This window comes from Caloenas nicobarica, chromosome 1 (assembly GCF_036013445.1).
Source record: "Caloenas nicobarica isolate bCalNic1 chromosome 1, bCalNic1.hap1, whole genome shotgun sequence".
NCBI classification, from domain to species: Eukaryota; Metazoa; Chordata; class Aves; order Columbiformes; family Columbidae; genus Caloenas; species Caloenas nicobarica.
This window is the reverse complement of record NC_088245.1, coordinates 43,059,522-43,084,247: the sequence shown is the minus strand read 5'-3', so window position 1 is coordinate 43,084,247 and position 24,726 is coordinate 43,059,522. Positions and strand designations below refer to the sequence as shown.

The window sequence follows — 24,726 nt, the reverse complement described above, 5'->3', positions numbered from 1 at the left end:
CCGTCTCTGTTTCCTGACCAGCCTATTCTTATTTAACTCCATTTCCCACAGCCAAAATGTCTGCACTCAGCAGTGAGAAAAAAGATGCTTTTCTCAGAGGGTGAAGGACTGTCCAGCCACTCAGAATAAAAGCAAACACCCAGAAGTAAAGAGCCAGAGGATATGTGCAAGTGTTACAGACAGGGCAGTTAAAACACAGTATTATGACTGCGAGAGAGTGATGCTGGTTTGCCGGAGGTGAGGAGCCGATCAAGAGGAAAGCTGAGTAGCATCCTTCTATGCACAGTCCATAAACATCAGCCAGCACTATCATTTAGTCAGCCACATAAATCCACTCAAGAGAGAGGTCAAACCAGGACCACACTCAGGCGTATCTGCTTCTTTGACACCAGAATCATGTGGTTTTGGCTGTCCTTGCTTCCCCAGTCCTGCTGGCTCTGTGGCAGGGACATTTCTGAGCAGACTGCCATGTTTAGGGAGCCTTGCCACTGAAACAGCAAGACACTCATTTGCAAAGTTATAAAACACCAGTTTTCAAAAGCAGCCCACAATATACAGGCTTAACACAGACCAGCCTCCGGAGGAACTGGAAACCTATTTTTTCAGGGCTTAAACAAGCAAACAAAATGTCCAGGCAACAGGCAAATAACCCAAACAATCATCTGTCTCCAGCTGTTCCTCATTCAGCAGGCGGCAAACACAGCTCTGTTATGCTGCCGTAGCATTGCCCTGGGAAGAGGAAATGAACTGCTGACGATCAGGTGTAAGATGGGGATGGTGGATGGAGGAATGTTCCAAGTGAGAAGCTGTCAACGGCATGGCACAGAGACACCAGCTGAGCAAACCTGATGGGGAAACCCACACAGGCACAGCAACGCACTCCCAAAACCCCCATTCAAATCCAGCCTGGGCTGGCGAAAGGTCACAGTGTGTGCCCAATGCCCTGGTGTCATGCTGGCAGTGTGCTTCCTCAGCATGGCTTTCAGCTGGCAGAGTGTGTATCAGAAACTCCCCATTCCCTGTGCCTCCTTGGGGATTAGTGGGGGAGGCAGAACAGGGAGGAGCTGTAGCACTTCCCTTCCCCGTCTGCTGCCATCCACATTCCCAGCGATGTGAAAGAAGCGCTGCCCGGCCCACCATCATTACCATGGCTACATTCAGATAGGGACATCTAGCACCCCTACACCATCACTGGACCACACTAAGCATAGACTGGGAACTTTAATACAACCAATTACTGAGGAACAACTTTTTTTTTTTTTTTGGTTGTCGTTGCCGCATCTCTGCAACTGTACTGTCAGCAACTGCAAGGTGTTTGATCTGCTCTCCTGCAGAGGACTGCTGCTTGCGGTCAATTTTCTAAACCTGAATAGCCTCAGCATGAACCTTGCTTGGGATATGCAAACAGGCTATTTCATAATACTGTCTGTGGGTCTCTGAGGACGCACAAGAGTGCCAAGACAGCAAAATCCCCCAGGCAAGAAAAACATCTGCAGAAACATTTATGCTCATTTTCCCAGACCCTGATTTAACCTGCAGCCTTTGGGCAAGTGCAGATTTAGTAAGCTGAGGGCAAAAGATGCTCAAACCCTCTCTGTAATCTCCTGTGCCTTGCAGGGTGCTTGTGCCCTGGGCCGTGTGGGAGACCAGAAGCTGTGAGGGTCTCCCCAATGCTGCTGCTTGTGTCTAGCCCTGGCTGCCAAGCACGCACTGAGACAAAAGACCCCTAGAGCACAGAAACTGGGTGCATGAGTGAGATGGAGTTGCAGAGGAATTCCTGACATCTCCCAGGGACCAGAGGGCAGGCTGGTTCCAAGATGTTAACATCTGTAGAGCTGGAGACGTTTTAAAAGTCCACACATGAGCCACCAGGGATTTCAATAAAGTTCTGAAGTGTCATAGATGCTCCTGTGAAATTTCTAAGAGCATCCATCTTTGGAGATGCCCCAGGGCTAGCCGGCCACTGCTGGACTCTGACTTGCCTCAGCCCTGTACACAAGCCAGAAAGCAGCCTGCCTGAAACAGTCCCTCTCTCCCCAGCCTGGCTTACAGGAACAGTCACCTCCACCACCGCTGTGCCCGTTCTCCTGCCTGCACCTGCACAAACCACACCACTGCTCTGAGGTCTTGCCCATGCAGTTGCAACCACTTCTCTCTTGCATCAGATCATGGGAAGTGCTGAGCACCTACGAAGTGCTGCTCTCTCCTCAGTACCACTTCATGCCTGCTTTGAACTGCTGCAAAACTGTGAGTGAAACGTCTCTGCTGCATGAGGCTTCCTCCCTTGCCCCACTGGGATGAAAGCAAGGGCTTTCTGCATGTCACTGCTCCAGGCACCGGCACCTGCGGGAGGACTCAGATCTCCTGTAGCATCACCCTGAGGTCACACGGGGAGACAAGGCCATCAGAGGAAGCCGCAAAGGACAACAGGGGACACAGCACTGGCACTGAGACCCTACACAGCACTTCATAGCATGCATCCACCTGATGTTGTCAGACCCAGATGGTTAGAGGGAAAAGGGTAACTCCCAAGGGTGCATCAAGATGTATGCTTGATGCTGGGCAGTCTGCAGGATTTTGCAGCATATGCTCCCTCCACTTTGTGCATAACATATCCCCTTAGCATCTACCCTCTCCTTCCCTTCATTGATTGTTTCTCCAGTTCACACGCCACTGGGCACTTCCCTCCAGGCTCACAGCCACAGGACTCCCAGCACTGGCAGAACAACGCTGGGACTGGAAGAGTCTCTAGAGATGGACCCATTGGGGGTTTGGATGGGACAGCTCCCCACAGCAACTCCCTCAGCTGACACACACCCTGCCTGCCCCGTGACAGCAAATGGGCACACCACACAGCCTGGGGACTGCACAGCTGAAACCTTTGCAGAGCTCCAACCATCTTTTGGCCTCTTGCTCATGCTGGGGTGTACAAAGGGCTGGCATTGGGTTTACTCCTTGGGCTCATTAGAAACTACAGTCTTCTGCACTGTTTAAAATTGCTTGAAGAGTGCTTGCTGTAGATACCAGCAAACTTGGAGTGGTTTGCACCTTCTAGAAACGTTATCATCACTTTTCCTGGTTTTACTTGCTTTTTACTGGTTTTTACTGCTGGTTTTTACTTACTTTCCTATTCATTGCAATATCTGCTCCTGTGTGAGTTCTCTATCATGGATGGACTCAGCCAGGCATGGGAGGAGAGGATGGTGCTCCTCGCCCTCTCCATGTAGCCATGAAAAGAAGGGCAGGACAAGAAGAACAGGTAAAAGCATTAGAGTAGCACTAGTAGGAGTGCAAAGATGCAGGTTAATTCTTCCCTCCAGACACCTGGAGGAAAGGACAGCTCAGAATAGCTCCTGTCCCAGTAGCTCATCAGGAGGCATTTGCTTCTCTGATCTTACAGCAGAACTGCATGTGCAATCACACCATTGTGCAGCTCTGCCCGAGTGACCTGTTCTACCTTGAGAACCTTCAACAGCAGTGTTTAATGTGAGTCCTTTCTGTATCAAGGAGAAAACAGAGGTGTTCTTGCACAGGCAGCCTGGAAAAGGTTGTAATTTCTGGCAGAAAGGTGTCAAGAAGCAAGGCAGTGAGATGTGGAACATCAACAGTTAACCCTGCCCCACTGCAGCCCAACCTAAACCTCTTTCTCCATTTGTTCGCATTAGCCTCATCATTTACAAAGGGATTGGCACCTGTATAGAGCAAATCACCATACAAAAAGGGCAGCACTTTTCACTTGTGGGATATTTGGTGTAGGCTGGACCAGTGGCTAAAGCCATGAAACAAATTGATTGCAAGGGATGAGAGGTGTTATGCATGACCTGTCCCAGAAAGAAATAAAGGAGGAAGAAAAGAGAAAATAGCTGCAACTGAGCGGCAGGGCTAGAGTGTGTTGTCTGGGATTTCTGGACCGGGCAGCTGTCCTCACATATTGTGTTCCTGCTGCTGTTCTAGGACATCACCCCCCTCCTTTTGTGTGGAGTGACGGCGAGGAGTTATGAAAGAAGTGACACTGGAAAGGTTTCCTTATGCTGTTTCCCACCATTTTTGAGCCAAGTTCAAAGTCTTCTGCACTGGCCTTACTAGGTGGACCCTGGATATCACCATAATTTGGGTAGGTCAGGTGAATATTGAGTACTTATACAGCGACTCCAACAGACCAGCATTTCAAAGGGCCAGGTCAGAAGTCAGGTCAGAAAGCAGGACACAGCAAATTTACCTCAAGCAGAGTCTTCACCCTGCTCAGGATAGCAGGTGTCAGGGTGGGCAGAGAGGGCTTGCACAGGCTTAGCACTCACTGATAAGGGGCCGGTGGGTGCATATTTTCATGCTTTTTGGCTTCTAACATTTTTCTAAACAACCACACTGCCAACTCAAAGCTCTCAGACTTCAAAGCTTAACCCCAAGTATCTCATTTTTCAGCATCTGGCTTTTTCAAACTGCTTTGGAAAAAAAATAAATAAAATTAACAGCAGCATTCACATAAATGAATGATGTATTTGCAACTCCAGTTTTATTTTCACAGCTTTTTGATTGATATTAGTACACTTGACAGGTCCAATTTATATGCAAATCAGCTTACATTCACAATGTAAAGAAGGAAAATTTCATTTCTCATGCTTTGCAAATCATTACACCCTCTGAACACTGCGCTTAGTCATATGTTCCTCAAAAGCATCAGTTTTCACCACAAATCACTTGTCTTTGCTATCCATTAGCCTCACAGAGATCTCAGGGCTTGGGGAATGAGCCATTTTTGTGGGGATGCTTGAAATTAAGAGAGGGTTGCGCTGTACTGCAAACGTACCAGCATTGTAAACTATGGGCTCTTGCAGTGTATGCGTGTGTGCCAGATGTTAGAAGATCACAAATGAGGACACCAGATTTTCCAGTCCCCACTTCTGGCTGATTTCTGCCATGCCTTTACTCCCAGCTCTAACTGGTGCCAGAAGCATTTTCTTAGAAAGAACCACTTTGCTGGACAGCTCTTGTCCCTGTGTATCATGGGCTTTGCTAACTGAGGCTTGAAAAGCATCCAGGATCTCTCCTGTAAATATTTACATAGATACAGGATCATCACTGCTCTTAAATCAAAAAGTGAAAGAGGAGAAATGGCATAAAAAATAGAAAGATTCTGTATTCAGGAAAACCTGGAAGGGAAAGAACAATGACGAATCTAATGGCTTCTCCAGAGCTTGCCACCTGGAACTGCCTCTGCAAGCACTGTGTTCTCTGGACAGTCCCGATCTGAAGCCTGATGACATCAATGGAAAAAGTCCCTCTGGTACCAAAATATTTTGGATCAGAACTACTCTCTTTCCCATTCATACCTGAAAAAAAATATATTCACCAGGTAGACCGCTTGGTGTCTCTCTTCTGCTCCTTCTTTATTGTTATTATTTAAAGAGTTTCAGGACAGACCTGACAGGAAAGGGTAAGTACATTTTTTGTAGGAACAGCACGTGAAACAGGAGAAAGCAGCAGCAGATGCTGAGGAAGCAGGGTGTGTTCTTTAGCCAATCAGACTCTCTTTGATTATGGAGCCAATACTCCTTTCTCCTGTGACAAAGGAGTCAGCTTTGAGAGTTCTCTCACAAATCATGACTCAAAGAACTGGTGGTGTTAGGTGGCCTGAGCATGGGTCTGGGAATTGAGAAGCTGAAGCTTCGTGGCTTTGGGGAAGCCGCAAAACCCTCCTTGGCCAACTTCCCCATCGTGGGAAAGGGAAAGTTCACTTCTTCGCTTGCCTCGGGAGGCTGTGGTGAAGATCAAGGACAGCTTTGGAAAACGTCCTGGTGGTCTTTCGTAATTAAGAAAAAAAACCAAAACAAAACAAAACCACAGTTGCAAATAAAACAATATCAACAAATAAGATTTCTTCCAACCAAAAACTTCCTAAGAATGAAGACATATATTTATACCAAGAATAACTTAAGGGACTGGCACGTTCTGCAGAAACCACTTAGGACAAGAAGTGTATTTTTCCGTGTGTCTGTGCCCAGCAGAGTGACGCAGGCTGTATAAAACTGGGCTGTCCTGGCCATGCCTCGCTGCCACCAGCCCCCACCACCCTGTGAGTCTCTGCCCCTGTGAAACGAGAGGGAGCAAACGAAGGATGACCGAGCCTCGGTTTTGGTGGGAATCCCAAAGTTAATGCCAGGCGGCCGGCCACCTTTGCAGGAGGGGGGCACCTGCCAGGCGGCGGCCCCCGTACCACCCCAGCTGGAGCCCTGCCGCAGGGGCAGCCCCATGGCGAGGGCACCTCGGGGCCGGCAGCGTGCACGCCTCGCACGCCCCGGCTGCCCGCGGGCGGCTCTCACCCGCAGCTCCCCATGACAGGGAGTGAGGCTTCGCGGGCGAGGAGCGACGCGCCCCCGGGCCCCGGCCGGGTTGCGGGGGTGGGTACGGGCGCCCCGCGGGGAGCCTCACGCCGCGGAACTACAATTCCCAGCAGGCCGCGGGAAGGCGCTGGGAGGGGGCGGGTGGCGCGCATGCGCACTGCGGCTCCCCAGCATGGCTACGGTGCTGTCGCGGGCGCTGAAGCTGCCGGGTAAGGGGTCTGCTCCCGCGGCAGGCAGAGAGCGGGCCGCGCCGAGCAGGGCCGGGGGCACCCACGTCCGGGGCAGCCCCCGGCGGTGGGGAGGCGCGGTTGCCGCTGCCCGGGGGCAGTGGGGTGCGTTGCCATGGTGATGTGGCGATGTGCGGCGAGGCCCGGCGCTGCGGGGAAGGGGCAGGCCCGGGTGCCCTGGGGTCGCGGGGAGTGTGAGGAGGTCGGCGGCCTCCACCCGGGTCCCGTGGCGGAGGGAGGGCTGCAGGGGACGGGGCAGAGCCTCGGGGTTCCGGAGGCGGCGTGCGTGGCGGCGGGGGGGCCTGGGCCTGGTCGCGGCCCTTCGAGGAGCCGGGCCGGGGGTGCGCGGGAGGAGGCGCCGGGTCCCGCAGGCCGCGCAGAAACGGGCACAGAATCGCAGAATCTCGGAATGGTTGGGGTTGGAAGGGCTCAAGACAGCCGCCACCACCGCGAAACAGTGTTAGACCCTCTCTGATCCACTCCTCCTGGGTTTTAACACCCCCAAAAGCCAAGCCAGGAGTTCGGTATGTGACACTGCAATTACCTTAGGTAAATGTTTAAAGCCTGCCTGCCACCCCTGCATACCTTCCAGCCAGAGATCTTCAGCGAGATGAAAGGATATTCAAGCATAAGTGACTATTGTGTCAGGGAACCAGATCTTTCAAAGATTAGGCAGTGAACAGCAGTCTAACAACCATTCTATTCAGCGAGGAGATTAAAAGGGAGTGAAAACATGTTGGAAAACAGATCTTGAGAGCGTGCTAGTTGCTGTTGGGTAGACTGGAGACAGTGCCAGTGCACCTGGTTGCATTAACCCAGGGGGAGAGTGTCCCTTCTTGACCATGTCTTGCCTTTGAGACAGCCATGGGACAGAGACAGGACTCCTCCCTGGCACCACACATCACTGTTGTCCTGCAGTGCCCGAGTCTGTGAAGCTGCACTCAGTGGGCAGGTCATACTTCCCTAGACCATCGGTCCATAAAGATCACAGTAATGTCTTCAGGGCCCTTGCTGTCAGCTTCAAGTAACCTATACCCGGAGTAATTATTTTTTAGTTTATGTAGTGCCTGTTAGGTCTCATTCAAAGAAGTTTTGTTTACAAATCAGTTTTTTCCAGGTTTTTTATATATATATATATATATTTGTTTAAATAGAAAGGAATACAATTTACATTAAGTTCAGAAAAAGTGGGAGTTGGTGGTTATAAGTGTGTGTATTGGGGTGTACAATAACATGTACAGAACTCTTCTGGGACCTCTGGAACCAGTGTGATGTATTTGATATCTGCTGTTGGGACACACCGATTTCAAACAAAGCACAGGCCTTGCCTCTGCAGTTAAGAATACAGTTCTTGCATCAGTCTTTCATTTAAATTGCGTATATCATACCTTGTTTGTGTGGTTAACTCTTGAAAAATGTAGCTTTCAACAGCAATGAGAAAGCAGAGAGCCTATTGCTATAGCTGGTTTTTCCTACTCCATCTCATTAAATTAATTACATCAATATGTGGCAACTTATCTCCCCGCGGGCTTAGAGATATGTCTGCAGTACCCAGTGACTCGTGCCTGCCAACTGCCAGCTGGGAAAAAAAAGAAAAATAAACAGAACATGAAGTGAGTACAAAGGATACTGGAACCAGTGTGTCATCATTGGAATAACGCACTGAAAATGGTACTTATCTAAAGTCCAAGATGGGCCCTTTTCACTCCAAAGTGAGTGCAAAGAAGCCTTTCCAGTAAGTCAAAACCAGAAAAAAATATCACAATTAATATCTTTCAAGCCATCAGCACTAGAAATGAGTATTTCATTATGAGTGGGACCTGATTCCAACACAGATCACCTCACAGATGCCTCCTTTCCAAATCATGATCACATGATTCATCTTCTATAAGAGGTCACATTCTTCTACTGCAATAGTTGCAAGAGCTGCCTGTGCAGAAAGTGCTGTTAGGAAAATGCACAGGGGATTTTCAAAGTCATAAAGTGCAGTTTAGAGTCCAGCTGCCCTTGAAAGTTGATACATTTGGGACATTTTCTCTCTCTTCTGCCTTTGAAAACCTCCCGCTCTAGTATTTGCTTTTTCTTCCAGTGGCTGAAAAAAAAAATACTAGGGCAACATGATCAGTGATTTAGCCACAGACTACAAGCAACAGTTCTTCAGATTGATGGTAACCATAGGCCACTGACTGGGCACCTCTGTTTTATCACTGGTGCTGTGGAAGAAAACAAAACACAATTTAGAGCAGGTCAGAACAGAAACAGTTTATTTACTATAACTGTAGGAGAGAGCACAGAGCAGCATGGAAACTGATTTAACTCTGTCCCCTGTAAAGTGAATGCAAGGTCTATACCACTTAGAGATGCTATGCAAAAGACAGATAACAAGATATGAGTTATACAGGTCTGCTACATACATATGCAAGGCCACAGAACTGCTCAAGGTAGGTCTAGAGTCTGTTTGCTTTAGTGCAGGGACTAATTTATCATTAAGGTTATGCAGAGATTATTGTTTCAGGAGACAGAGTGAGACTTTCACCAAGAGGCCAACTCAGGTCTTAGCATTTCCATTTCCATGATGGAAAGTTGAAAACTGCATGGGAGTGTTGGATTTTCTGACAGCTGATCACTTGCAACAGAGGCAGTTTTAGCTTTCTCTTGATAGACAAACTGTCTTCCCCCAGCCTGAGCCTTATTCTTGACCAGAAAGGAAAGAATTTGACTTCTGAAGCACTTCTCAATAAATCAGAATTCTCTAAATGGTGTGAGACTGCACTTGTTTTCATACAGTGTTTACTGCCATTTCTGTCTATTTATACTTTTCTGTCAAAAAGGCATTTGGAAGTAATTAGTGCAAGTAAGGTGTGGTATCCCTCCTTCCCACAGCAAGTGACCTAAAACCCAGATGAGGAGACGTGTTCCATCTGTTCTCTCTCCAGCCAGGTGAATCACGAGTTACATATTCTCTGCACTGCAGAACAGCCTCAGAAGGCCAGGCTGAGCGTGTCCTCGCCACCCCTCCACACACATTCCCAGAACAGCTACAGATTGATTGTTAGGGCTCTCTGAATGGTGGGAGATGAGTGTTTGAATCCTCTGAGATTAGACATGCAGGTGGGTTTCCCATGTGCTACATGAGTGCTCCAACAGCCGTTGTTAAAGAACAGTGTCTTCCCTCCTTTTGACTTAAAAAAATCAGCAGGGAATTTTATGCCAGACCTTACTGAGTGGCTGTGCCTTGTGAGGGTGCCAGCTAACCTTTTGAGGAAGGATATGGAGAAGGAATGCCAGTTTCTGCCTCCTGGTCAGGCTTTATAGCTCTTCTATAACTGGTCAGGCTCTATAGCTCTCTTACATATCAAAACATCCTTTCCTATGTACATCACAAAAAGCTGTAAGTCATTACTGTGTAGCAGCTGTTTTCTAGCCTCTCAGAGTAGATCTGGATTCTTACCTGGTTCTTAGCAGGAAAGGTGTTCCTGTTACAGGTTGTCTGTGGTGATTGATACCACTGTTGATGTTCTCAACATCTCAGTCCCATCCATGGGTAAGCCATAGTTTCGAGGTCCTTTCTGTCTCCTAGAGACTCGGAACAAAACTGTTCAAGATAAAGCTCATTCCTGTCAATGTTTTTAGTTGCCCCAAGGATGAACAGAAGGTTTCAGTCTTCTGGATCGACTGTCTGAAATTAAGATAATTAAACAAATCACAGTGTATCTGAAATGTAATTATGCTTTTGAGTTGTTTTACTCAAAGCACAGCAGTTTCCAAAACTGGGAGCAGTCTGGTTGACATAACTGTTAAACTTTGACTTCCCAGGCTAAATACCATTTACTCTTGGGCCGGCAGCATTTGCTTTTCATACCACTCTGACCTGGCTTGAACTGGCACATCTGGATCTGTAGTGAGAAGCTGCAAATACCCTGCCAGTGAGTCCTCTCTGGAATTTCTTGTTTTTGCTGAGTACTCCTTCAGGAACTTACCAGCACAACCTACTGTATAGACATCTGGGAAATTCACACAGCACTGTCACTGCAGTCTCTGAGCAGAGAGCTGTGTGCCACTGAGGTTGATGGCCTTCTGTGCTGCTCACAGGATGGAGCCAAGGTTATGAAGACTTCCTGAAGAGCCCACACTTTGAACAGATCTATGTGAAACAATGCATTGTCTCACAGGGATACACCTGACCATCCCGTAGGAATGTAATACCTTTTAGCTGGGTGCTCTGCCTCCACAAGGAACAGCTATTTGGAGTGTGTGTGTGTGGACCAGATTGTTTTGACGTGAGTCTTCTGTAGAAACCCCTAGTTCAAAAAGGGAGGGTGTAATTTATATATGTGATGTCGGTGTCGTGGTTTGATTGCAGGGTGACAATAAAACCATGGCAGATGTATTTTTAACCCCCTCTCCCCCACCCTTCTCTTTTAGCCCCTCCCCCCTTCTCACTAAGGACAGGCGGTTGGGAGGGAAAGAAGGACAGAGAGAAGAGAGTTGGAAAAATTAAATATGTTTTACTAATGCTACTAATAGAAATAGAGAAGATAATATAAAATATACAAAACCAATCTTGAAAGTCCCGGCAACTGCTCTGGCAGATGTAGGGCCGGCACCCGAAGTCCTGGACTGGACTCTGCAGCCAACCAGAACTGGATTCAGTCTGTCACTAGGCCTCAGTTCGCAGGGACAACTCGCAAGGTCCTCTCCCAATGTCGGCCATAACGAAAAGGGATGAGATCCTCGTGACCTCCCACTTTTATATGAAGTATGATGTGAATGGGATGGAATCCTTTAGTTGGTCAGTTTTTCAGTCACCTGTTTCAGTTCACTGCTCTCGCAAGATGTGCATCCATCCTTACCAGTGACCTCGCATTCCATTGCTATGTCTACCAAAACATGTATCTAGCTTTCAGGAAAACTGCAGTTATTTAGAAGGCTTTAGCTGACAGGGAAATTCACTAAAAGAGAAACTTGTTTTTTAACAAAACCAGGACACTCAGATGTCTTTATTTCCCTCTGTTCAGTGTGGGTGGGTTGTCCTGGCTGTTCTACTTAGTGTGGGGCATTTGGCCTTTAGTAGGATTGACATTTTTTTTAAAATCCTAAAATTGACACTGAATGCCATTTATAAGTGGTACAGGAAAGGGAAGTGAAGGTGCTTTTGTGGGACGAGAAATGAGAAAGAAATGAGATGCACGTGCTGCAAAATAGATTCTAGATGATGCAAAATAGGTGTGTTGCACTAACTAGATACTACAATGTTTGTAACTGTGAGTCTGCCTTTAGCAGGAAAAACAGAAGTAGGACATATTATCTTATGCAGGAAGAATAATCGTAAAAGCTCTTAAATTTCCACTCTGTAAAGCCTTCCCATCATCTTAGTGTCCGAGAGTGGTTACAGCTTGCATATTTTTGCTTATTATTTATGTCTTATATGTATCACTTGAAGCATCTTTGGGCACAAATTAGCTCCTGTCTCAGGTCAACTTTAGGCAAAGGGAAATAAGGCAGATACCTGGGATAGCAAAGTCCCCCCATGGAACAGGAGAGAGAGGGAAATAGACTGAGACCCTGCAAACATTGGAGCAGTGGCCATGGCTCCATGCCCAGCCTGGTGGCTCAGAGCAGCTCCCTGAGATGCAGCTCAGGGCAGTGAGTCTGCGTGATCTTGCCTGGCCCCATAAACAGATGGCCCTGGCTTTACGCCAGTATGTACAACCAGGCTCTGCACCTGCCCTCATCACACTCCCCATGGCTGTCTAGGGCTTGGGGGAGAAGTAGTCAGTGTGACAGGCATCTGTGAGGGAAACACCTAAAGCTAAGCTACTTTCTTGTACCACCACCTGAAGGCATCAGTACTAAGTTATCTGTCTTGGCAAGGCCAAGCACAAGCTGTCGGCTCTGCTGGGAGCAGCAACAGAGCAGGAGCACGGTGGTATACTACTGCAGGGCTGGAGCACTCCCTCTCACAGTGCTGAGCCATGCAGGGATGTGGTGTCTTAGAGGGGCAGCCCTGATCCCTTCAGACATCTGCATGATACTGGCCCAAATGCGCAAAATGGCTTTGCCCTCATCTTCAGGGAGCCGACACCCATTTTTAGCACTACAAAGAAGCCGTGTGCAGTGCTTTATCCCTCCTGTCCCTCATGAAGAGCAGGACAGCAGATGTCTTGGACCAGGCAGGAGGAGCAGGGGAAAAGTGAGTTGCAGAGAGAGGACTCCTCAGAGAACAAGATTACAAGTGAAAAGGGGCTGTGTCAGGATTAGGAGCTGGCAAATGCTAAAGGAGTTAAGAATCTGAAGTCAAGAGAGTGCTGCAGTTTAGGTATTCAAGACTGTTAAGCATGACTTCACGTCAATGTGTCTCGTTACCAAACAGGAAAGTATTTGAATTAAGTCAGCCATGAATTACATACATACATACATACATGTGTGTATGTATATGTATATAGATAAATATACACTTTTATCTTGGGAAAATGAACTGTTGACATCTTTTCTCCTGCAGCTGCTACTCACGGACAGACCCTGTCTTTTCTCTCACGCCTCTCACTTGGATCCATGCAAAATGCACACTGTTCTGTCATCCCTTCTGTATCACTCTCCACTGCAGCCTTTTCTCCACTGAGATGCTGCAAAAGCAAGGAACTCATGCTTTATTGTCTCTCTCCATCTCTTTCCTCAGGAAAGAAGAGCCCAGACCTTGGGGAATACGATCCCCTCACTCAGGCTGACAGTGATGAAAGTGAAGATGACCTGGTACTCAACATCCAGAAGAACGGGGGGGTCAAGAATGGGAAGAGCCCCCCTGAGGAGGTGCAGGACCCTGACTCTGATGTGGAGGTTGGGATGACAAAGCAGCACACGTCAGAGAGCGCGCCTGAGGGTTATTCTGCAGAGACGGCTGGGAGTTTGGAGCAGAAGGCTGCTCCCTCCCTCATGCCATACCTGCGCACAGCGATCTTTTTGCTCACTGTGGTGATCTCGATGATTCTTGTCTTGGTGTGCGCATTTCTAATTCCCTGTCCCCCTAGAGACTTGCATAACACCTGGAACCGCAACCTAGGTCAGGGAGCAGGTGAGAAAGCCCCAGGAACAGCATCTGGCATGGGGGAGGTGGCAGCTCCCAGGCTGGGCATCGGTGGGAGAGACCTATCTGGGAAAGCCAAGTCAGAGCAGAGGCCCTTCCTTACCACTGCAGATGCTCCTAGGTAGAACAGTAAATGGGCAACTGTGTCCTGCTCCCTCTTCAAGCTGAGGCCATGAAATCTAGCATCAGTATATGACAGTGCTACAAAATCTTGTTTCTGTCAACACCAAAAAAAAATTTTGACCCTTCTGCCATCCTGCCTTTTTGTTCAGATGGTGTGCTCTGTCCCACATGGACATGGCCCAGCCCACTTTAAAACATAGTACCTCCCTCTCTGCATCCTGGGTTCCACCAGCACCTCCACACTGAAGTGTGTGGGTGTGTTCAGCAGGAGAGGGATAAAAGTCTTTGTGTCTTCTATCTGGCTTACCTAACCTTATTTCTTTTGTCTTCTTGTCCTGCTTGAATCCATAAATCAACATTTGTGATCTTTTGTCATCCTATTCAGGCCACTGGTAACATTTCTAAAGTATCTCCTATTCTGACTTCTGCAGTAAAGTAACAGTGGTTTGTGAAATAGTTTCTGCCAGGTCTAGATATGTCTCTCCCTCCTTGCTTTCTACCTCTGGCTTCCAAATCTAAGCCCTTCATAAGATATGTGGCTCCCACATCACCTCAGAAAGTGAAGTGGAATGCAGAAATCTTTTCCTGTTACCTCCTCCATTTTTCCCTTTCCTTTCCCTGACCCAGATGCTACATTTCTGCCTTTCCATGCAATGAAACATCTTGCTGTGGTGTGAGCTGCCTGACATTGGTGGTTCCCTAGCAGACTCCGTGATGCTCGGCTATCCATGAGTCTCTTTTTCTGGGCTGGCCCTCCTCTCCCAGCATGGAAGATGGGCTGGGTGGCCTTTTTGACAACAGTGTGGTGATTCTCTGTGACTATTGCAGGTGGTGTGTTATCCCCGCTGGAACTGTGTGATGTGAACGGCGATGGGCTCCCTGACATCCTCATTGTCTTCACTGCCTTGATGAATGCTAGCGTCAGGGGTAAGCACCGCAGCTCCTTTCCATTCCTCTTTCTGTACATGTCAGTACAGACTTTTGTTTGTCTTATGCACGGGAACAGTTCCTGTCTCTGCAAATCTACTTCATTGCTCTTTTCAGAGTTCCTTAAAATGGCTGGTGTACTATGTCTGTGCTTTGTCACACTACTCAGAATTTTCATTGCAAGCCTATGCTCCCATACCTGTTGGGTCAATATCATCTGTTTCCCCTTATTTCCTATTGGGGCAAGTCCATCTTTTTCTTCTGTATTTGTGCACACTTGGTTTGTGGTCAGAGATAAAGCAATCAGAAAGGACTGCTCTACAAATAGCAATTGGAAATAAGGTGGGTTTTTTTCCCCCTCTTGTTATCTTTCAGAGCCCTTCACAAAAGAGCTCAGTCTAACTACTTCCATTTTACAGGCACAGAGGTGGAAGCACAGAAAAGGGAGCAACTCGACAAAGGTTACAAATGAGATTCAGTGATAGTCTTGACTCTTTCCTCATCTGTGGTCTAGTGTCCTGGCCATTACTAAGAGTAGCTGGTAACAGGGACAGTGATGGCAGAGCTGACTGTTGGAGCACTCTGGTTCTTCTGAACTAGCCAGTTGCTTGCCAACAGGAAACATTATGAATTTTTTTAGGGCAGCTCTAGGTCAGCATTGCAGGAAACACCCTCACCTTTCTGCCTTTTTCTCCAAGTCACTCCATATACTTTCCAGGCTCCGAGTCATTGTTAATTCACAGATAATAGACTGCCTGATGGTGGGTAAGCTGCTGTGCCTAGCTGTTTAGCCCTGCTTCCTCCTTCTGGCTGCTTTTGCTTTCTCTGTTAGCCCTCACACCTCTCAGGTAACATAACAGCAACCTGCTGATACCGGCCACTGTTACACAGGGGCTGCCAAGTCCAGTGGCTTCCTATTGCACTGAGCTTCTGAAGTCCTGGAGGTTCCCAGCTGCCTGCTGTATGGCCTCTGCCCAGCCTGGCATCACCTGAGTTTACATGAATCTGTTCGGTCTCAGAGATGTATTCAGATAGCAAGCATACATTGCACAGCATGAAGAGAAGTCCTATGGGAGCAGAATGCCTTGGTTGTTCACAGAGTTGGATAATAAAAATATAGTTAGCAGATGGGGAAAATACCGCTTCTCCGTGGCCCAAGCAAGGACCTCAGTATTTCACAACAAGCCCTTTAGAAAGAAATCTCTGAGCAGAGAGAAAACTGTAGATTAAGTTAAAAAAGAAAGTGAGAGTGGGAGATGCTGTTGATATAAAGGCTGCATTCAGTTTGTAGTGGTTGGCTTTGTGTTCTATATATTTCCATTGCATTGTATTTATCTTTCATCGCAGACATATGTACAGTTCTCAGCATGCTCTGAATAGAACTAGTCATGCATAGCTTCATCTTCATCTGGAAGACAGAAAGCAGACACTAAAGCAGGTGTAAGCACATCACAATCCTAAACCCACATAGCTGCACATCAGCCCTCCCATAGATTGTGCTCAGAGCATTCACACAGTGTCAAGTAGAGATAAGCTTAGGATAGGTACCTGATGGAGTAAGCTATGACATTGTTAGCTGTTTCTTCAGCTTGTACACACAACAGTTGTGAGCTGCATTCAGGAGTTAGTTGTTCTTAGTCCCTGCCAACCCAGTGAAGAGAACTGGGGCTGGGGCAGCCCCTTAGCATAGGCCAGATGATTTTCAGTTTGAGAAGAGAGTGAGTTTGATTTAGAGAGTGGGCTCAGACTTGCTTTTAGCCAGTGGCCTAGATACACCCTTTGTGTAGTCAGATTACATGTTGTTTTGCTAGTAAGACAGGAGTCAGCTGGGACTGTTGTTATTTTGAAATGTATTCATCTTAAATTGTGATATGAGCATACCAAGTGGAGATTACAGTAACCACAGTTATGTCTGTGGTCAGTTGTTGACATTTGGAATCAGAGCCAACAGTCAATCAAAACAGCACAGAGCACTTTTTTTTTGCAACTATTTTGTGCTAACCAGTGAATTAGGAAAAGGACCCTGAGTTACACCAGCTGGTTGCATTCAGTCTGTTTTTCACAGTAAAACTCACTTGGAAAACAAAGGAAAAAGCTCTCAGATTGCCAGTCACCTTCTACTGCTCCAGAATTACAAACAACCCAGGACTTTGACATGAGGTGGCATCTGTCTTGGGAGTCATGTAAGGTTTCTCCTTGGTGCTCGCCAAGGGAGGGAGATTTTGAGGGAGAGAGGATCAGAAGGATCAGTCTGGTTTGACAGCAGTACATTTCACACCAGGAAGTCAGCACAATTGAGGAGGTTGTCCCCAGGATTTTGGTTCCTCTATGCCCGGCTGGCCACATTTCTTGCCGTGAGCTCAGGTCCAACCTCTGATTGTCTGCACTGTTGACTGACAGCACAACTGGTCTGGAGATCACTGCTAGGCTCTGCAGGCAGAAAGACTCGCCCGTGGGGTGGAATTTGACATTTGCTTTCAGGCAGTGTGAATGTGGCTGACTTGAGCCACTCAGCTCTAAGAGCTAGAGCTGGAACTCAAGCACAAAGACCAAAGGCAGCGTGGACATAGCCCTTGGTGCCAAGGGATTTCACTCTCTCTTTCCTGCCTCTTCCAGGTGTCTCTAGGCCGTCTGTAACTGTGGTGGCCCTTTCTGGTATGAATGGCAGCACCTTGTGGTCCATCCAACTTCCAGAGGAAACTCGGAGCGTGCAGTGCAAAGGGCTGTCACTGGGGGCACCTGGAGAGCCCGTCTGCCTTGTTACAGGAACAGCAAAATTCCTCAGCCTTCTCAGTGCCTCCACAGGTAGAGTCAACTGCCAGCATGTTAGAAATACGTTACTACTGTTTTGTTTTCTTTAAAGGACTGATAAGAATGAATGATTCACTGCTGGCACTTCATGGTGGCTGTTATCTAGTTACACACAGGAAGGAGTCAAAACACTCATGAGTTTCCAGTTACACAGAAAATCCAAACTGCTGCTTCTCTGTGGCAGCATCTTCATCCTACTATCTCAGAACATTTAAAGGTGTTCATGTTATCCTGTAGCATCCCCATGGTATAAAGGATATGTGAGGTCTGTTCTCATCAACGTTGAGCTGTTAGTACAGCTCAGCACCTACCTAACAGCACTGAAAAGCTGAGCACCATCCTTAGAAAAGTTATATAAGGACGTGCTATAGCCAGGAAACCTTCAAGAGAAATTAGGCCCATAGAAGAATTGATTAGATATGAATGAATACTGCATTTTTAATCACTTGATCATCTGCATCTCCATTCTCTGATTGCTGTTTGTTCTACCACATAAATTCACTGATGGTCAGGACCATCAACTGTCTCCTTTACCAGCAGTAGTAGTGTTGTTAATGTATGCAAGTGTTTGCATGTCTGGCCTTTGGTTTCCTTTGTCACACAAGGGCAAACCTTATCCTACACAGCAGCAGCAGCAGAAAAGCGTTTTAAAACTCTTATTGAAAAAGCAGAAGTGTTGGCAAAAGAATCATGGAAAAGGAAAAGCATTGAATTTCATTTTGCCTTTTTTGGGCGTTTATTTGCCAATTTGCAAATCAGGTTTTACTGAATTTCCAGCTGGGTCCACGCTGGACTGCTGAACCATTTGACATCATGTCTGCTAACATGCTTTCACCCTGAGGCAGAGCAAGCATGCCGTGCTAGAGTGGCTATTTGCTGCTGGGAATTTAACTGAGACACAGATTTGCACTTTGAATATCAGAACTGCCCATCTGTTCCCTTTCCTGGCATCTACCTACAGGCTTTACAGCTGGCTGAGGAAAACAACTGCTGTCCTGCAGAGCAGCACTCTCATTTAGGTTCTCCTTCCAAGACTGAACCACAAATATTCTCTGCTGTTTCAGGAATTGTTTTGGTTTCAGGTCTTTCTAGAGAGATTCTAAGCAGCAAGCACAGCAGGACTTGAGGCATGGCTAAAAGACAATCTGAAGAAATGCTGGGGGAAGAACTTTGCTTTCCACTGCAGCTTGCCCTAGGTTGTAGGCTTGTCTTTCTACTTCTCAGAGAATGATGGAAACAACCCCTCTTGCTTCCTTCTTCAAGAAGGTTTTTTGGAACCCTCTGGGGATGCCCACTGGTGGCCCAAGTGTTGTGAGTCTCTTTCATCCTGTTCTTCCCACAGGCAAGACCATCTGGATGCTGAACTCCATCCACCTTTCAAGTGGGATCTTGGCTGCACCGGCTGCAATTCTTCCGGATGTAGATGGAGATGGGACTAGGGATATTGTTGTCCTGGCTCTGAAGGAGACACAGGTACAGCATAGCCTTGTTTGGGGTTTGAAAGGACCTTGACTATCTAGAGGAAGAACAGGGAGACTGATGTGGAAAAGCTGTAACAGGAGCTGCAACAGCCCCTAATTTCCATTCCCTTAGATTTCCCTGAAAAGCACACTTTTTCTTTCAAAGCAGTGAGATGAAGCAATAATGATACTACCTGCATTTCTTGTCAGCTGTAAGTGAACAGAAGGGTCATTATTTACCCCTGGCTGAGACTTGAGAATTATCTGGTTTTGTTCAGTGAAGGCTTGGTTTGAAGTGAATGTTTAGCAGCGCAGGGAGCTGTGTTGAGACAAATCTCTGGAGAAAGGACCATTCAGCTTATCCAAAAGAAATAAATGCTTATGTGATTAATTCAGATGCAGATTTCCTCTGTGATTATCCCTCCCCACAAATCTAGCGTTAATGTCGTTAGAGGAGTTCAGGTTTCTGAAGTCCCTTCCATCTTTGATGTATTTGCAGTCAAGGGAAAAGCATGAATGTAAGAGTCCCAGGAATTCAGACTGAACAAAGAGAAAAAGACCACGAGCTAGACCTTGGTGTGGGGTGAAAGAGCAGTGGAGCTTCTTGCTGTGGAGACCAGGGAAGATGAAAGTACTGCTAAAAATCTCTGCATCTCTCTCTTTGCAGCCTGATGTGTTTTTCATCTTGGTGTCAGGAAAGACTGGGACTGCTTTGGGTGGGCCTGTGATGTACAGCACCAATGGAGAAGGGAAGGTGATTGGCCCCGAAGTCCACATCACCAGCCGGGAAGCCATCTACATCCTATTTGGTTTTGGTAAGATGCACCTTGCCTCTCCAGCACTTCACCTTACTAAGAAAACATTCATTTTACCTAAAATGGGCCAGAGCGTCCCTGGGATATCTCTACCATGCCTTCTGCTATAAAAGCTAGGAGTAGGGGGCGTGGGAACAAGCCTCACTGGCATGGTGTGGAAAAGTGCAGGAGCACCAATACCTGCTAGCCTGAAATACCTTGGAATTTCCCAAAGGCACATCATGCCAAGGAAGTTCCAGCTCTGGGCATTTCTTTGCCTTCTGCCACAACCACAGTGGTCCCAAGGACCCTCCATGCTATTAGGGAGTTAACTTTTGCAGGCAGGACTCTTCATCTTTACTCTTCCTGGCAGGTAATGTTCAAGCAGTTGCCCTGAGGGATATCTTTACCCAAGCCAGAAACCGGGACAGCTTTCCTGCAATGCTGCAGCACGAGGAGCCAGAGTGGGAGAAGCGCAGATCTGTCAACCTGTCAGAGCTCATTGACATTTATAGGTAGGAGATGGACTCATCATCTTGCTTCTGCCGGGAGAGGATGGGGAGGATGGGCGCTTCTTAGTGCTCCTAGAGATGGTCCCTCCTACTTCCGTACTGTCCTTCTTCTCATTTCTCAGTTGATCACAGTACTTTGGGTAACTCATTGTTTCCTCCCTCTCCCATAGTTGTCCTAGCAAAAGAAGTGCAGAGTACGGTAAAAAGAAATCCTTCGCTTCTCCTGCTCCTTTCCTTTCTTCCATCTCCCATGCATACCTGGAGGAAAAAAAAAAGGTGTTCCCAGCTGATGGAGTTCCTTTGGGAAGCTCAGTGTATGTCCAGCATCGTGGGCCTGGATTTCTCAGGTCCTTCTTCTTTACTGCCAAATTGTGATCAAGATCAGTGTGGATAGGAATAAAAGGAAGGGAACAAATGTGAACCCCCACACTCCATGCTTTTTATAGTAGCTCAAGATGTTCAGAAAAGCTCACACCTGAATTTAACCCACTTAACTAAGGAACACCCAAAGGAAGCTAAGCTTCACCTCTGGGGAAAAGATGGGCTTCTCCAAGAACAGTTCAAATCTTAGGTGGGATGAATTGCCATGTGGACAGGCAGGTAGTGCTAAGATATGCAGATACAAGACTCAGAATCTCCTCTCTGCTTTCCATTTGTCCCAGTGGGGGTGTTGACTTTCTGCAGACAGTGAAGACACCTGACACAAACTGCAGCAACCTGCTCATCACAACCAAAGAGGGCTTGATCCTACTGCGAGGGCAGGACCTGGAGCCCCATTGGACCCTGGAACTGCAGAACATCAGCAGGTTACATACTGGGAATATTTTTCTGTCCTAGTTCTTCCTGTACCATTTTCTGCCCTTCACTTTTAAGTATATGTGCTCCTTAGAAAGTAATTGAGAAGGATTCTCCATGTCTGCAGAGAAGTCGAAGAACTGGAGGTGTACAAATGCGTCGCTGAGCAAGTGAGGAGGGCAGGAATGGGGGGAGCAAGGAACAGGAGGCTGCAAACCTGAGCTGTATGCTTGTGAGTGATTACAAATAAGGGGCTTGATTCAGGTACCCAACATTGTTGTCATATCCACTGTGGCACTGGAATTCAGGGGATTACTGGTGTGTGATTCAGCCCGTCTGCTGTTCAGGACTGCCACTTGCCAGCTCAGTGGAGGGGACCAGTTGCATTAGAGATGTTAAGTATTTAGAGAAGGTGTCTGAGTATAGGTCACAGGTCTTAATGTTCCTTGAAATCTGAAAATGAGCACTCTGAGGGCAGTCAGCACACCATCTATACTAAATGTAAATCTTAAAATAATACTGCTTATCCTCTAATTTCACACATGGAGATGAAGTAATTTGCCAGAACTCCTGGACTTATAATAACCAGCAACTTCAGCTTACCCAATATTAAATATTTGCAAAGGGTGGTTGGGCACAGTTGAGGGAAATTACGTGGGAAACAAATTGCTTGCTCTGCTGTCTAGAGGAAAGAAAGCAGCTCTCAGTGCAGTGTTACCTGACTGTCAAGAGCACTAATAGGAAGAAGTCAGTGGAACTTCATTAGGAAAAAAAAAAAAGTCGGTGTTCAACTAGGTTTGATATTCAGATAATGTCCACATTCTTGAGGGCTGATGGGTGACATCAGCAATGGCTTTAGGAATGGCTTATGGCTAGTTGATCTTGCTATGGGGAAATGAGACAAACTAAAAGTGTTCTGGGCCCAGAGTCTGCAGACTTCTGGATGTGTCTGGGGCTGTGTACTGACTAAGCAAAGCCAGTTCATAGATGCTGTAAAATCAGTGATATGCAAGAAATTTCTAAATGGAACAACTGATTAATTGGAAATTTTCTATGAGTTCAAATCAAGAAGGGTTGAGAACTGCTTTACCTCTTACATTCACACAATCACAGTATGGCTGAGGTTGGAAGGCACCTCTAGAGATTACCTAGTCCAACATACCTGCTCAAGCAGGCTCAGCTAAAGCAGGCTGCTCAGGGCTATGTGCTGTCAGGTTTTAAATATCTGCAAGGCTGGAGACTCCACAACCTCTCTGGGCAACTGGTATCCCAGGTTGCTGCGCTCCATCCCTGTTTCTTCTGGTTCTGTGACCTCCCAACGGACAGAGTTTAGCATGTGTACAGGGGCTGCCAGTTAGGCATTGAAAAATAATGAAAGCAGTTCTTGTTCAAGGCCACTGTGCTGAAGTCCTGGACTGCCTGTTTTCTGGGAATTAAGAGAGATGTAATCTAGTAAACTGAATATAATGTGGACAAGCTTTTATTTAAGAGGATATTTTTTTAGGACATAGAGAAACTCTGCTTGAGAAACATAGGCTGGGGGACTAATTCAGCTCAGGGGTATCACCAGATAGTCAAACAGACCCAGACCCAGTTCCTCATAAGACAAAGCTTACAGAGACAGCTGAGCTGCTTTTTTCCTGGATAAACTTGGCCCTAGACACACCACTCCAGCCAGGCAGACTGAGTCCAGCCCTTTGGGAACAGTCTCTGATAAAAACAACCTGGGCACTGCAGATGTGCTGCATTTCCATATAGCTTTTGACAAGATCCCTGGAAAACCATAAAGGAGAATCAGTAATCATAAAACAAGGGCGAAGTTCAGAGACCATGAAATTGAGTAAGCAGTTGAAAATTGTGTTGTAAATGGATGTTTCAGATGAGAGAGGATTAATAGCAGGTTGCTGTGGGGATTATTGTTGGGCAGGAATAATTACTAACCTTCTGGTTTATTTGAGAAAGTGCCCAGGGGATTTTTCAGTTGATTGGTAGCATCTAAAACACACACGCCTGCCTGCATTCAGTTTGTGAGATCTGTCACTGACTGTAACCTGTAAGGGACACAAGAAGAGGCACCTTAGGAGAGGTTTTAAGTTTATGCTGATAGAACTACCTACTACTTCCTTTTGCTACTGGAGAGCTTTCAGGCTGTAAGAGTCTCCCGTGATACTGCCTTGAAAGCATTGGTTCTGGTTGCCAAAGGTGTCTGTAAAGTGAATGGCGTTGTTTGATGCAGTAAGTATAAATAGTATAAGTACATAAGTATAAAAGTCAAGCCACTACTGTACTGTGGCATTGCTGGTCAGGAACTATTCTGGTATGCACATTTTAAAGGGAAAGCTGGAAAAAAATGGAGAAAAGAGCTGGAAAAAATGTTTTAGCATGGAAGATTTAAGTCAGTGGATTTATATGACCAAAGAGAAGCCTGAAAGGTGAGTTCATAAGCATGTGCAAGTAATGGGAGCCAATGGGCATTTTAATCTTGCCATAGTAAGAACAAGTGCCTAGGAGTGCTAGCCATTCATGTTCAAGGAAATGAAAATGCAGGCATGTTTCTTTGAGTGAGATGAATCATTAGAACTGACTGTCATGAGAAGTCCATGAATTCATCTCATCTTTGTATTTCTGTAGCAAGCCTCATGGCTGGTAGATTTAGTCAAAATCAGCCCACTGATACTTGGTTAATTGGGTGAAATACAGCAATCTGTCATAAACAAGAAGAGGGAGGACATTTTCTGATGATCCTGCCTTCCCATAAAATCTCCAATTCTATGAATTTTGAGGAATCATTTGTGCTTATTTAGAACTTTGTGTCTAGCTGTGGTGAATGTAAGGAAGACAGAGATAAGACTCAGAAAGCCAAAGGCAAGCAAGATGGTTAGAAAACAGTTATAATGAGAGATATTAAAGTATTAGTGTTATGTCACCCAGAAGGGAGGGGATGAGAGGGGACTTAATTTAAACTGCTGAAGGTTATGAAAAGGCTTGTAAAACCGCCAGCAGTAAGAAAACAAAGAATCATGGGCTGATATTAGTGGTGAGTATATTAAGAGCTGTTTCACACAGCTAAGGCAGCCTGGGAAATGCACTTTCAGCAGGAGGTCAAATCTGCCAATGCATATTGAAAGGGCTGGGTAATTTTTTATGACCATAGCAAAACCACGCAGTTCTCATGCTAAGGAAATAACAATGCAGATTCATGTCACAGGGTGATAAACAGATGTCTACACAGCCCAGCAAGGAATGCCCTCCACACAGATGACTCTGAAGAATGGCTAACAAGCACCATGGGCTGCTTGATGATTTTTCACTTTTCTGATTCACCAGAAAATGGTTCCTGACAGTCAGAACAGTTCTGAGTGTATGAAAGATCTTATTTAGCATGCCAAATCCTGCCTTTTTAAGAGGCAGAATGGAGAATGAAAGTAACTGTGCTGCCTCCATCTGAAATCTGTGTTTTTCTGTGATGGGGCTGAGTGTTTCTTTTTCCAAATTTGCAGCCAGCCTGTACCAGGTTACTTCAGTGCTGACCAAACTCTGGACTTCATGCTGCAAGCACAGACTGGTGATGGGAAAAAAAAGGTAAAACAAGTGAAGGCAAGGAGGGCAGCGGCAGCATAGGAGTGAGGGAGGTTGGGTAGAAAGGGGCAGT

General features: G+C 46.7%; 1 protein-coding gene across 1 annotated transcript in view; it reads left to right on the top strand.

The window, feature by feature from the left end:
- Nucleotides 1-6,481: 6,481 nt before the first annotated feature.
- The window catches only part of FAM234B (family with sequence similarity 234 member B), a 23,135-nt gene continuing 4,890 nt past the window's right edge, over nt 6,482-24,726 (top strand). The window contains exons 1-9 of the mRNA XM_065635716.1: nt 6,482-6,550; nt 13,248-13,640; nt 14,604-14,702; nt 17,319-17,507; nt 18,856-18,986; nt 19,641-19,788; nt 20,141-20,282; nt 20,942-21,085; nt 24,575-24,656. Of these exons, the coding sequence (XP_065491788.1) occupies nt 6,514-6,550; nt 13,248-13,640; nt 14,604-14,702; nt 17,319-17,507; nt 18,856-18,986; nt 19,641-19,788; nt 20,141-20,282; nt 20,942-21,085; nt 24,575-24,656 (1,365 nt within the window). The 5' untranslated portion in view covers nt 6,482-6,513. The remainder of the gene's footprint in view (nt 6,551-13,247; nt 13,641-14,603; nt 14,703-17,318; nt 17,508-18,855; nt 18,987-19,640; nt 19,789-20,140; nt 20,283-20,941; nt 21,086-24,574; nt 24,657-24,726) is intronic.